General features: G+C 41.3%; 1 protein-coding gene across 6 annotated transcripts in view; it reads left to right on the top strand.

Annotated features, from left to right (window-relative positions):
- The window catches only part of PRPSAP1 (phosphoribosyl pyrophosphate synthetase associated protein 1), a 39,502-nt gene extending 26,344 nt beyond the window's left edge, over positions 1–13,158 (top strand). For all 6 annotated transcript variants that reach the window (XM_023651972.2, XM_023651971.2, XM_070226862.1 and 3 more), the window contains 3 exons: positions 10,835–10,905; positions 11,699–11,845; positions 12,391–13,158. In XM_023651972.2, coding sequence (XP_023507740.1) covers positions 10,835–10,905; positions 11,699–11,845; positions 12,391–12,549 — 377 coding nt within the window. In that variant the 3' untranslated portion in view covers positions 12,550–13,158. The remainder of the gene's footprint in view (positions 1–10,834; positions 10,906–11,698; positions 11,846–12,390) is intronic.
- The last annotated feature ends 992 nt before the right edge of the window (positions 13,159–14,150 follow it).

Here is a 14,150-nt window from a genome sequence, read left to right on the forward strand (position 1 = left end):
GTGTTTCCTCGTATTAGGTTAAATCACTCATCACTGTGATTGTTGTCAAATGGTGATTTTTCTAATTCCCCTTCTTCCGTATTCATTCCTTCTTTTATATCAGTATGGATTTGTAGAATCTTATTTTATTCAGTGTGTTATAATCCTTTGCTGCTGTTTATTTTAATGCTCCAACTGTCTCAGGCTTGGCCAGAGAGAACTGCTTCAAGCTGCCTCCTGTGTTCTTTTGACATGTCCCTCTCCTTTTTTGATACCCCCTTGCTTTCTGGGATAACTAGATGTCCCATGTTCATCTTGTGCTTTCTTTGCCCTGGAGTCAGCCATTTCTCCAGTTCCTTTAGTGGAAGGTGGCATTTAGAAAGCAAGGTCTGGGCTTCAGAGTACACTCTCAGCTACCACACGTTACTCCCTGTGACTCACCTTCCCTCAGGTTCTTTCGTAAGTGACTGAATGTATTTACAGGATAAAGACCAAGGAATAATGTTATTGTATCAGAGGTTATTTTGATAGATACTGCCAGATTATCACAGTATTTTTATGTGGTGAGATTCTCTGTTCTGAGACTGTTGCTTTGTTGCTTATGATTGTAACAGTGTTTTCCCCTTGCAGTAGTCTTGCAAATCATGTAAAACTTGCAAAGTAATGCCTTCCTTCATAAACATGTTGATGTGTTTACATTACACCTTTTACAGTTGCTGTCAGATCATTTTCTATGATTCCCTTTTATAGATTTAGCCAAGAGAGTTCTGAAAAAATGTTATTTCTTGTATGTGTGATTGTACCTTCCAAATTAAATATGCTTTATATTTATATTTCAGTTATGCTTCTAGTATGTTTCGGTAGTTTATTTAATAGTAATGAAGATGAATATATTCGAAAGGTAGGACGAGACCCAAGGAAAGCAAATGTTCGCCCTCGGTGTCTTTGCATTTTTTAGAAAGGTGAACTATTTTTTCTTTCTGCAACCCATTCTTTTAGAGCAACAATTCTCAACCAAGGGCGATTTTCCCCTCCAGAGGAGGGATATTTGGCAATGTCTGGAGACATTTCTGGTGTCTCAACCAGGCGGGAGGTAGGGCGCTACTGGCATCTAGTGAGTAGAAGCCAGAGATGCTGCTGAACGTGCTGACAGTGTCACAAACGACTGTCCAGTCCTGCATGTCAGTAGTGCCAAGGCTGAGGAGCCCTTTTTTTAGAGTAATTTATTAAAAGTGAAGTTGTATAAATGTTTCTGTTTTATAAGGTAGACTTGATACCTCCCTGATGGCGAGGGCGTGTAATGAACCTGAAAGGATCTTATGTCAGTGATTCCACTAAACACTGCTCTGTGTTTGCCACGGTGGCGAAGGTTAAGAGTTCGGACTGCAAAAGTGAGAGGAAGTCACCTTCTCTGGCTTGACTTTCCTGCCTTGTTAATTTTACAAGTGAAGATTCACCACTAAAGTGAAAACAGACATTAGCTCCTCTCAAGCATCTCAGTGTACGTTCTGACTTGTTTGCATGTCGGTAGGGTTATGAGCTTGAAAATAATTTCAGTTCTAGTTTTACTGGAGACCTTATTTTATTTCCTGCATCTGTCTGTTTTTACTATCAGTCTATTGATAACATTTGACATTCCATTGAACTAGAAATAGACCAAGATCAAAATGAATGAGGAATGCATAGTTCCCCTTTGTTCTTTTTTGCTCTTTATTTTAGGAGAGGAACGTTTGGTTAATTGACGCTGGGGAAGGAGTAAAAGAGTGTGTGTGTGGTTCTAAGGCTGATTGTAAATGCAGCATTATTTTGCTTGGAAAATGCTAATTTTAAGAACAAAAGACAATTTCCTGCTTTATTCATAAGAACATTGGAAATCATTTGATAAATTGACATTTTTACCACAGTAAGGTGATATTGTTTTTAACAGTGCTTTCTGGCCAGGAGTAATGGTGCACAATTAATTAATTCTTAGACTGGATTTTGTTTGACAAATTGGAGAAAGAGAGCAGAATCTTAGACATAGGGTGATTTTAGCACCCTTTATCCTTGACCTACATACATTATTTTATGTTTTATGTTTTGGCAAGCAATTAGAAAATGTGGGGCATTTTTTAGCCTGCAAGGTCTGATCCGTTTCTTTTGACTCTGTCATTAAGTCTGTCTCTGTTTTTGTTTTTCTATTTTATTTTTTATTGAGGTTATGATAGTTTACAACCTGTGAAATTTCAATTGTATGTTGTTGTTTGTCAGTCATATTATAGGTGCACCACTTCACCCTTTGTGCCCACTCCCATCCCCCCTTTCCCCTGGTAAGCACTAACCTGTTCTCTTTATCCATGTGTTTGTCTTCCATATGAGTGAAGTCATACAGAGATTGTCTTTCTTTGTCTGGCTTATTTCGCTTAACGTAATATCCTCAAGATCCATCTATGTTGTTGTGAATGGGACAGTTTTATCCTTTTTTAATGGCTGAGCAGTATTCCATTGTATATATATACACCACATCTGTATCTAATCATCAGTCGATGGGCACTTACGTTCCTTCCACATCTTGGCTATTGTGAACAATACTGCAGTGAACATAGGGGTGCATGGGACTCTTTGAATTGTTGATTTCAAGTTCTTTGGGTAGATACCAGTAGTGGGATGGTTGGGTCATATGGTATTTCTATTTTTAATTTTTTGAGAAACCTTCATACTGTTCTCCGTAGTGGCTGCACCAGTTTGCATTCCCACCAGCAGTGTATGAGGGTTCCTTTTTCTCCACAACCTCTCCAACATTTGTTATTTTTTGTCTTGGTTATTCTAGCCATTCTAACAGGTGTAAGGTGATATGTTAGTGTAGTTTTGATTTGCATTTCCCTGATGATCAGTGATGATGAGCATCTTTTCATGTACTTATTGGCCATCCGTATATCTTTTTGGGAGAAATGTCTCTTCATATCCCCTGCCCATTTTTTGATTGGGCGTTCGATTTTTTGTTGTTGAGTTGTGTGAGGCCTTTATATATTATGGAGATTAATCCTTTGTCGGATATATGATTTGCAAATATTTTTTCCCAGTTGATGGGTTGTGTTTTTGTTTGAATCCTGTTTTCCCTTGCCTTGTAGAAGCTCTTTAGTCTGATGAAGTCCCTTTGTTTATTCTTTCTATTGTTTCCCGTGACTGACAAGACATGATGTCCAAAAAGATCCTTTTAAGATTGATGTCAAAGAACGTTCTGCCTGTATTTTCTTCCAGAAGTCTTATGGTTTCAGGTCTTACCTTTAAGTCTTTGATCTGTTTTGAGTTTATTTTTGTGACTGGCGTGAAAGAATGGTCTCTTTTCATTCTTTTCCACGTGGCTGTCCAGTTTTCCCAGCACCATTTGTTGAAGAGACTTTGTTTTCTCCGTTGTAAGTTCTCTCCTCCTTTGACAAAGATTAGCTGTCTATAGATGTGCGGTTTTATTTCTGGGCTTTCAATTCTGTTCCATTGATCTGTGTGTCTGTTTTGTATCAGTACCGTGCTGTTTTGATCACTATGGCTTTGTAGCACATTTTGAAGTCAGGGATTGTGATGCCTCCAGCTTTGCTCTTTTTTCTCAGGATTGCTTTAGCAATTCAGGGTCTTTTGTTGCCCCATATGAATTTTAGGATTCTTTGTTCTATTTCTGTGAAGAATGTCATTGGGATTCTGACTGGGATTGCAGTGAATCTGTAGATTGCTTTAGGTGGTATAGACATTTTAACTATGTTTATTCTTCCAATCCATGTGCATGGAATGTCTTTCCATCCCTTTATGTTGTCATCAATTTCTTTCAGGAAAGTCTTGTAGTTTTCATTGTATAGATCTTTCACTTCCTTGGTTAAATTTATTCCAAGATATTTTATTCTTTTTGTTGTGATTGTGCATGGGATTGTGTTCTTGAGTTCTCTGTTAGTTCGTCATTAGAGTATAGAAATGCTACTAATTTATGTAAGTTGATTTTGTACCCTGCAACTTTGCTGTAATTGTTGATTACTTGTAGTAGCTTTCCGAAGGATTTTTTAGGATTTTCTATATATAAGATCATGTTGTCTGCAAACAGCAAGAGTTTCACTTCTTCATTGCATATTTGGATTCCTTTTCTTTCTTTTTCCTGCCTAATTGCTCTGGCCAAAACCTCCAGTACTATGTTGAATAAGAGAGGTGAGAGTGGGCATGCTTGTCTTGTTCCTGTTCTTAGAGGCATGGCTTTCAGTTTTTCCCCATTGAGTATGATGTTGGCTGGAGTTTGTCATATATGGCCTTTATTATGTTGAGGTACTTTCCTTCTATGCCAATTTTATTGAGAGTTTTTATCATAAACGGAGGTTGGATCTTGTCAGGTGCTTTCTCTGCTTCTATTGAGATGATCATATCGTTTTTGTTCCTTATTTTGTTAATGTGGTGTATCACACTGATTGATTTGTGGATGTTGAACCATGCATGTCCCAGGTGTAAATGCCACATTGATCAAGGTGTGTTATGTTTTTAATGTATTGGCTGTATTCAGTTTGCCAATATTTTGTTGAGGATTTTTGCGTCTGGGTTTAACAGTGATGTTGGCCTGTAATTTTCCTTTTTGTGTTGTCCTTGTCTGGTTTTGGGATCAGGGTGATATTGGCTTTGTAGAATGTGTTAGGAAGTGCTCCATCTTCCTCAGTTTTCTGGAACAGTTTGAGAAGGATAGTTGTTAAATCTTCTTTGAATGTTTGGTAGAATTTTCCAGAGAATCCATCTGGTCCTGGACTTTTATTTTGGGGGAGATTTTTGATTACTGTTTCAATCTCTTTACTTGTGACTGGTCTATTCAGATTCTCTGTTTCTTCCTGATTCAGTTTTGGGAGGTTGTAAGAGTCTAAGAATTTATCCATTTCTTCTAGGTTGTCTAATTTGTTGGCATATAGTTTTTCATAGTATTCTCTTATGATCCTTTGTATTTATGTGGTATCTGTTGGATTTCTTCTCTTTCATTACTGATTTTATTTATTTGAGCCTTCTCTCTTTTTTTCTTAGTGAGCCTGGCTAAGGGTTTGTCAGCTTTGTTTATTTTCTCAAAGAACCAGCTCTTTGTTTCATTGATCCTTTCTACTGTCTTTTTTGTTTCAATTTCATTTATTTCTGCTCTAATTTTTATTATTTCCCTTCTTCTACTGACTTTGGGCTTTGTTTGTTTTTCTTTTTCTTATTCTGTTAGATATAGTTTGAGATTGCTTATTTGAAACTTTTCTTGTTTATTGAGGTGAGCCTGTATTGCAATGAATTTCCCTCTTAGGACCACTTTTGCTGCATCCCAAATGACTTGGTATGGCACGTTTTCATTTTCATTTGTCTCCAGATAACATTTGATTTCTCCTATGATCCATTGGTCTTTCAGTAGCATGTTGTTTAATCTCCACATTTTTGCCCCTTTCCTGGCTTTATTCTTGTAGTTGATTTCTAGTTTCATAGCATTATGGTCAGAAAAGATGCTTGATATCATTTCAGTTCTCTTAAATTTGTTGAGGCTTGCTTTGTTTCCCAACATATGGTCTATCCTTGAGAATGTTCCACGCGCACTTGAGAAGAATGTGTAACCTGCTGTTTTTGGATGGAGTGTTCTATATATATCTATTAAGTCCATCTGGTCTAGTTTTTCATTTAATTCTACAGTTTCCTTGTTGACTTTCTGTCTGGATGATCTATCTGTTGGTGTTAGTGGGGTGTTGAGGTCCCCTACTATTACTGTGTTATTGTTGATATCTCCTTTTAGTTTTGTTAATAGTTGCTTTAAGTACTTCCGTGCTCCTGTGTTGAGTGTGTATATATTGATAAGTGTTATGTCTTCTTGATGGAGTGTCCCTTTTATCATTATAAACTGCTCCTCTTTATCTCTCTTTACCTGTTTTGCCTTGAAGTCTACTTTGTCTGATATAAGTATGGGGACGCCTGCTTTCTTACATTCACTATTAGCTTGGAATATCGTCTTCCATCCCTTCACTCTGAGTCTGTGTTTGTCTTTGGGGCTGAGGTGTGTTTCCTGGAGGCAGCATATTGTTGGGTCTTGTTCTTTAATCCATTCTGCCACTCTGTGTCTTTTGATTGGAGAATTCAACCCATTTATATTTAGAGTGATTATTGAAATGAGAGGGCCTAATGCTGCCATTTTATTGCATGTTTTCCAGTTCTCCTGTATATTTTCTTTGTTTCTCGTCCCATGAATTTCGCATTACCAATTCAGTTAGGTAGTTTTCTATGTTGATTTTCTTCTTATTTGTAATTTGTGCATCTGTTCCAATTATTTGTTTAATGGTTACCATGTGGTTTGTATAAAATGTCTCATAGATGAGATAGTCCACTTTCTGATGGCCTGTTATTTCCTTAGACTAAGCCGGTGCCATCCCTTTTCTCTTCCCCTTCTAAGTTGTAGTTGTCACATCTTTTTTTCTTCTTTTTTTAAAGATTTTATTTTTTCCTTTTTCTCCCCAAAGGCCCCCGGTACATAGTTGTATATTCTTTGTTGTGGGTCCTTCTAGTTGTGGCATGTGGGACGCTGCCTCAGCATGGTTTGATGAGCAGTGCCATGTTCGCGCCCAGGATTCGAACCAACGAAACACTGGGCCACCTGCAGTGGAGTGCGCGAACTTAACCGCTCGGCCACGGGGCCAGCCCCTCTTTTTTCCTTCTTGTGTTGTGAGTTTGTGGTTAAAATGACAAGATTATATTTATTCTTGGTGTTTCCCTTCCTTTTATCTTTAATGCTATACTTAAGCATTTGCTAACCTGATGGAAACCTGCAACTTTCTGATTTTGTCTTTCTGCTTATCTCCATTGCTCAGGGTTTTGTAGCCCCTTTCCTTTTTTTTTTTTTTTAGGTATGAGGGCCTTCCAGAGCATTTCTTGTGGGGGGGGGGGGGGTTCTTGTGGCGATGAACTTCCTTAACATTTGTTTGTCTGGGAAAGTTTTAACTTCTCCATCATATTTGAAGGATATTTTCGCTGGATAGAGTATTCTTGGCTGCAAGTTTTTGTCTTTCAGAGTTTTGACTATATCATTCCACTCTCTCCTAGCCTGTAATGTTTCTGCTGAGAAATCTGCTGACAGCCTGATAGGGGTTCCTTTGTAGGTTATTTTCTTTTGCCTTGCTGCCCTTAATATTTTCTCTTTGTCATTGACTTTTGCCAGCTTCACTACTGTATGCCTTGGGCTTGGTCTCTTTACATTGATAAAGTTTGGAGATCTATTAGCTTCTGTCACATGGAATTCCAGCTCTCTCCCCAGGTTTGGGAAGTTCTCAGCTGTTATTTCTTTGAACTAGCTTTCTGCTCCCTTCTCCTTCTCTTCTCCCTCTGGGATACCTATAATCCTTATGTTGCATGTCCTAATTGAATCAGATACTTCTTGGAGAATTTCCTTATTTCTTTTTAGTCTTAGTTCTCTCTCCTCCTCTAGCTGAAGCATTTCTATATTCTGTCCTCCAGACTGCTAATTCTGTCCTCCATGTTATCAGCCCTACTGTTCAGGGAGTCCAGATTTTTCTTAATCTCCTCCATTGTGTTTTTCATCTCCAACATTTCTGATTGGTTCTTCTTTATAGTATCAAGCTTTTTGTGACGTAACTCCTGAACTCATTGAGTTGTCTATTTGTATTCTCTTTTTTTGTTTGAGGAAGATTAACCCTGAGCTAACATCTGCTGCCAATCCTCCTCTTCTTTGCTGAGGAAGACTGGTCCTGACCTAACATCCGTGCCCATCTTCCTCCACTTTGTATGTGGGACCCCTGCCACAGCATGGCTTGCCAAGCCATGCCATGTCCACACCCGGCAGCTGAACTGGTGAACCCCGGGCCACCGAAGCGGAACATACGCACTTAACCTCTGTGCCACCGGGCTGGCCCCTGTATTCACTTTTAACTCATTGAGCTTTTTAATGATAGCTATTTTGAATTCTTTGTCATTTAGGTTATAGATTTCTGTGTCTTCTGGGTTGTTTTCTGGGTACTTGTCATTTTCCTTCTGTTCTGGAGATTTAATATGTTTTTTCATATTGCTTTATGGTGTGGATTTGTGCCTCCGCATAGAGGTAAAGTTTGGTTACTGCTTCCACTTGCTGCCAGTCGGGGGAAGGGGCAGCAGCTGTGTCATCTGTGCCAACCAGGATCCCTGTCAGCTGTTCCTGACCAAGCCTGGGCCACTCCTTGGGATCACAGTGTCCCTGTGGGGTCTCCTGTCAGCTGTGGAAACAATCACATAGGGGCTTTGGGTTGCTGGTGCCTGCTGTCACAGACCCACCTAGACATGCTCCCTCCTTAGGGTCTGCAGCGGTGTTATGGGCTTTTGCGGCAGCCGAGAGCTGGTTTGCTCAGAGTCACAGGTCTGCCACTGTCTGGTCCTGCTGGATCTCACTTGCCCACTCTGGGCTGCAGCCGAGCTATGGGCATCTAATGCAGCCAACAGTTAGCTCACCCGGCCGCACAACTTCTGCTCTTAGGTCGCCCAGCCTTTGTGCTTGCTGGCTGGGGCCTCTCCACTCCGGCTGGGTAGAGACTCTCCCTGCGGCCACTGTGGGACCGTAGATTTTCCCACTGGACCGAGGAGCAATCGCAGGAGGCTTAGGGATGTGGTCACCTGTTTCCACAGTCTCACCGATGCGCATGCCCACCCTCAGGGCTGTGGTGTTGCTATGAGCATGTCAGCCGGGAGGGAGTCGCCTGCAGGTACTAGGCTGTCTGGGGGCCGGAGAGTTCTCACCTGTCTCCACCTCCTCCCTGGGCGCAGTCCATCCGCCTTCTGATGTTAGCAGCGCGGTTCTCTCAGGCGTCCTGAGGTGCTGCGTGAGTATCCTCCATTGATCAAGAAATGTTCATTTAGTTGTAGTTTGAAAGGGGAGAGACAAGGAAAACTGCTCACTCTGCCATGTTGCTGATGTCACTCCCTGTCTCTGTTTTTTAGTAGCTGCAGAATTACTGTTCAGTTTTAGCCAGATCCTAAAGCCAGTTAAGAGCAGGGAATGAGCAGACCAGGAGTGAGGCTTGCTTTTTAGCCATTTTAAGCCTCGATCCTAGTCATGCCTGTTTTTTCTTTCTTTTGAGGAAGATTAGGCCTGAGCTAACATCTCTGCCCATCTTCCTCTATTTATATGTAGGACACCTGCCACAGCATGGTTTGATAAGCGGTGTGTGGGTCTGCACTGGGGATCCAAACTGGCAAACCCAGGACCACCAAAGCGGAGGATGTGAACTTAACCACCACACCACTTGGCCCACCCCGTGTGTTTTTTATTTCAAACTGACCTATTTTTGGGGGAGAGGTAGGGTTATAGAAAAGTAAACAGGAATGCTCTGACATGTTTTCTGCATCAACTGGAGCTCAATTTCTGTTGATTTTTCATGGAGGTTACTGGCTTGCAATCTTTTTCCTTTTTTACAGAGAAAAATGGTCAAGAAAAGGGATCATATCTGTTTAAGAAGTGGGTAGGTCAACATAATGGCCTACCCACATGGTTTAATTTAAAGACAGAATTTGAGAAAATCCTTCCTAGTATTGGTGGTTTATTCCCTGCGCCACCCCCCCCCCCCCATAGGTGATATTTATATGCAGAGCCTTTTTGACTACCCAAAGTCAAGAAATTGCCCTTGTTTCTGGGATGGGGAATCATTAAATGTCTCTTGAAATTTGCCAGTAAAATCGTGCAGAATTTCACTTTGGCTGATTTGCTAGTACACAGAAATGGCCCGTTCTTCAAGGTTCACAGTGCCTGTAGATAGGAAGCCGCTACAATGGATTGTTTACTGATAATTACTAAACTGTATAATTACCCAGCATTTATTCTCTTCCCCCTCCCCCACTACTAGTTTGATAATTACTTTAGAATAATAAAGTTTTCCAAAAAAAGTAGAATGCTTAGCCTGTTCTTCTGGAATATTCTTTTTTTCTTCTCAGTTTACTATCCTCCTTTTGAGGATAAATTCTTGTTTCCCTTCTCTATCCTGTAGTTTGGTTTGTACACTGATGGGCCTTTTCCAGATATAAATTTTGTAGTGAGATAAGAAGCCTCTACTTTAAGGACCAATTAAATCAGGAAAAGATGATGCCCTCATAGTTATTGTCTTCCAGTTCCTAATTTTCAGGAAACTGATTATGTCAGTAGCCTAGTTATCTGATAATAAGGTTACATTGTCCAAATAAGGTCGCTTTAGAAGAAGATGAAGTAAAGCTGGCTCTTTATCTGGCAGCCTTTCCCTGTTTATTTTCTACAGAGTGGCATTTATTTTACATTTCTTTATCAGTCTCAGCTCAGAAAGCTGAGAAGAAAGTAAGAGTGGACTGAAAGCTCAGAGAGTGGGCTATTTCTGTGTTGAGTCGGTGAGCTCTTCCTCGCTCTGCTGCTCATCTTCAGACCTGCTGCCCGGGTGGGGGCTGTTATTCACATGTGGCTGCTGAGCTCTAGAAATGTGGCTACTCTCAGCTGAGAAGTGCTGTGTCTGTAAAATGCACACCAAATGTCAAAGACTCAGTATGAAAAAAATAAATCATCTCTAAATAAATTTGTATATTGATCACATATTGAAATGGTAATATTTGGGGTATATTGAGTAAAATGAAATCTATTAATTTCACCCATTTCTTTTTGCTTTTTAATGTGCTTCTAGAAAATGTAAAATTTCACACATGGCTCACCTTCTGTTTCACTTGGACAGCACTGCGCTGGACAGTCTGTTTCTGAGAGACCCCAAGGTCATTCAGGGGGAATGTGCATTTTTTTAAATTGTCTGCCATGGTTTTGCCACTACGTGCAGGGAATGACGTTGTCGTTTCTTTTACTAGTGACACGTTGGCTAACTGGGGTCTTGTGATTTGTTTTGCTTTCTAGTGATGATGGCCAAAGAGAAGCCGCCAATAACGGTAGTCGGAGACGTTGGAGGGCGCATCGCCATCATTGTGGTATGGTCCCGTGTCATCCTTCACGTGCAGAGATGACACTACTGGCTCTTAGTAAATTGTCCACCTTTGGATTGTGTTTCCAGTAACAATGATAGAGTTAAATGGCTCCATCTATCCTTTCTCACCCAAACTCCCTTAGGACACATAGCAGAAATTTTTATGTAGATGAACAGGGATCATTGTAACCTACAGATGTCAGAAGAACATGTTAACTCCCGTAAGAAAATTCAACCCCGTGAATGACCTTTGTCAGAAAGGGTCTAGATTCCATCACAGTAGCTGACCTACTGAACCGTCAGCTTTGGGGCCATGAGGTAAACTACATATGAGCTGTTCCATCCTTACTAATGAGAACAAGAGCCTCATTCTTCACACTTGAACGTGATATATTTGCTCCCAGGTCTAAGTGCCTTTGCTGGGCCAGAGGATCAGCCCTTACAATGGCTCACTTTATTTCTATGTTCCCTCGTTTAACTTTCTCTTGGAAAAAAGTACATGGGACACTGGCTCTGTAGGATTAATCAGAAATTCGAAACAGGGAAATGAGTCTTGGCAGTCCTAAACTCTGCTTTGAATGTCACACGTGACCGTAAGGCTTTGCTGCTCTTTGTGCAGAAAGTACAGGCCACACGCCTTGTTGCTGTTTCTGGATGTTCGGTCTTTCACCCAGCGAGACAGCTCCGGTTTTCTGTTGGACATCCTCTGAAACAAAGTGCAGGGAAGGGTGGAGCGCTGTGTGTTGCTAGATGGAGATGAAGGGAGCTCCTTAGTACTAACTCGGGTCTCTTCTCAGGATGATATCATTGATGACGTGGAAAGTTTTGTTGCTGCCGCAGAGATCCTGAAAGAGAGAGGAGCCTACAAGATCTATGTCATGGCCACGCACGGCATCCTGTCTGCAGAGGCGCCCCGCCTGATCGAGGAGTCCACCATTGACGAGGTCTGTCTGCTCTCACAGGCTTGGAGCCGAGAGCTTGAGTCAAGATTTGCTGCTGTCTTTTCTGTGAAGAGTGAAATGACTGAGTCAGTGTTGCTTAATCCCTCTCTAGAGGGCCTAATGCAGTAGTGCTTTTTGGTGGCTAGCGATTTGTTGGGCAGATAGAAAGTTAGGAATATATATCTCTTTTCATAAAGATTTGCTTTATGTACTTCATTATAGTTTGTATTTCAGTATAGTTTGATACAGTCATTTTCTTAAGACCTGAATTCCTCCCTGATCATATGAAAGCTTTGCGCAGTGCTGGGCCTCCCCCTCTCGTTTCTGCATGCACAGACCATGATAGTCATAATCTTAGCTTTTGAACCATGTAACCTTTCCCTTGTGTAAAGTTGGTTAAGTTTAGTTCATAAAACTTTACCCAGTGGAATAAGGTTTTGTAGTTTGGAACTTGGGTTTCGGGTACTAAATGTTAGATAAACTTTTCTGAGTGACCACTTGGTCACACGTCAGTAACAGTGTTTATTTTCCATTGCTGCAATGACTAGGTGGTGGTGACGAATACTGTCCCTCATGAGGTGCAGAAGCTGCAGTGTCCCAAGATAAAGACTGTGGACATCAGTTTGATTCTTTCTGAAGCAATTCGGAGAATCCACAATGGGGAGTCCATGGCGTACCTTTTCCGGAACATCACGGTGGATGACTAGCTTTCGTGGCTGCCTCGACTCTGGAGCTCCTAAGGGAAATGTGGAAAGCCGTGCCGCCACTTATGTACAGTGTTTCCTTTCAAGGGAGGACTGGAAATGTCTGGAGTCAGATAGTCTCTCTCACCAAGTTTGGTAGGTAGGAGGCATTACATTAAGATAGTCAAAAGGAAGACAGAGCTAACAGGTAAATGGCCTTAAATGTTTACTGTTGTCACCCTGTTCCTTAAACAAAAGTTACAGACATCTTCCTGAAAAGAATCTGAAAATCTTACTGATATTGAAAAGGAGTTCAAGGTAGATAAGGTCTTAACTCTCTAATGTTCATTGAGTTGTTTCAGCCGCAGGGAGACGTACGTGTTGATGTGGAACGTGGGTAGGGAAGCTGCGTGCACAGGAATTGTTTCTATTCTGATTGTCCTTCCCAATCAACTTCATGTAAATCTTTTGTAGAGAATCATATTTTCTTTGAGAAATTGCTGTGCCTACAGCCATTGAACAATGAAACTTTTGTGGTGTTACTCCTGGTAAGGGTGTCAGATTAGAGAATAACATACTGTCTCTGGATATCTGTGTTGCTCTTAAATTGCAAATAAAAGAATTTGTTGTCTTGCTGGTCTGTTGACTGCATTGCAAGCTGCCCGCTCTCCTTCACGGTGACTGACTTCTGTCCAGACTGCAGAAGACAATGGGGGCTGGCCCGGTGGCCGAGTGGCTAAGTTCGCGCGCTCCGCTGCAGGCGGCCCAGTGTTTCGTTGGTTCGAATCCTGGGCGCGGACATGGCACTGCTCATCAAACCACGCTAAGGCAGCGTCCCACATGCCACAACTAGAAGGACCCACAACGAAGAATATACAACTATGTACCGGGGGCCTTTGGGGAGAAAAAGGAAAAAATTAAAAAGAAAAAAAAAGAAGACAATGGACATAAAATAAAGGGTGGTCCGGGACATGGCTGGTCCCAAACCCTAGATAGAAGTCTCCTGCAGGTCCCATCCCCTTCCTAAGCATTGAAGTTAAATCCTTGTCGAATGGTATATTTAAAATCTAAATTTTTAAGAAGTAGAAGTAATTGTATTTTTCCTGTGTGATTTACTGCATTTCTCAGGACTGCACTGGGCCTTTCTGCCCGGCAGTCACAATTACATGATCACAACTCCAGTTATCCCACATTTGTCAGGTAGGCCTTGCTGCAAATGTGGGATAACCCTTTTATACCTTTTAGTCTGATTCAAGTCAGGGCTGAGCAGAACGGGAGGGAGGAGTGTCTGCTGGGAAAGGAACTGGAACTGCTCGTGGGTCCTGTTAGTTCCTGAGAGAGAATAAAGGACAACTCACTGGAATTTCTCTGCAGGGAAGTTTCCTTGACATTTTTATCTCTTTCCTAATGACTAGAAGTTCCCAGCCCACAGTCAAGACTCTGAGCACGTTAGATTTTTTAAGCACACGAATAAGTTGCCTTCTGTTATAGTCCAAGTAGGGGAATTCTGAGCAAAGAACTTAATTACAAAATAATCAGTGTGGTGGCAGAAGCAGAGCTGTGGACTGTTACTCAGGTGACCTGTCCTTATCCGTAAGGTCAGGCAGATGACTTGTCCTTTCTGG

This window comes from Equus caballus, chromosome 11 (assembly GCF_041296265.1).
Source record: "Equus caballus isolate H_3958 breed thoroughbred chromosome 11, TB-T2T, whole genome shotgun sequence".
In the NCBI taxonomy this organism is placed as follows: Eukaryota; Metazoa; Chordata; class Mammalia; order Perissodactyla; family Equidae; genus Equus; species Equus caballus.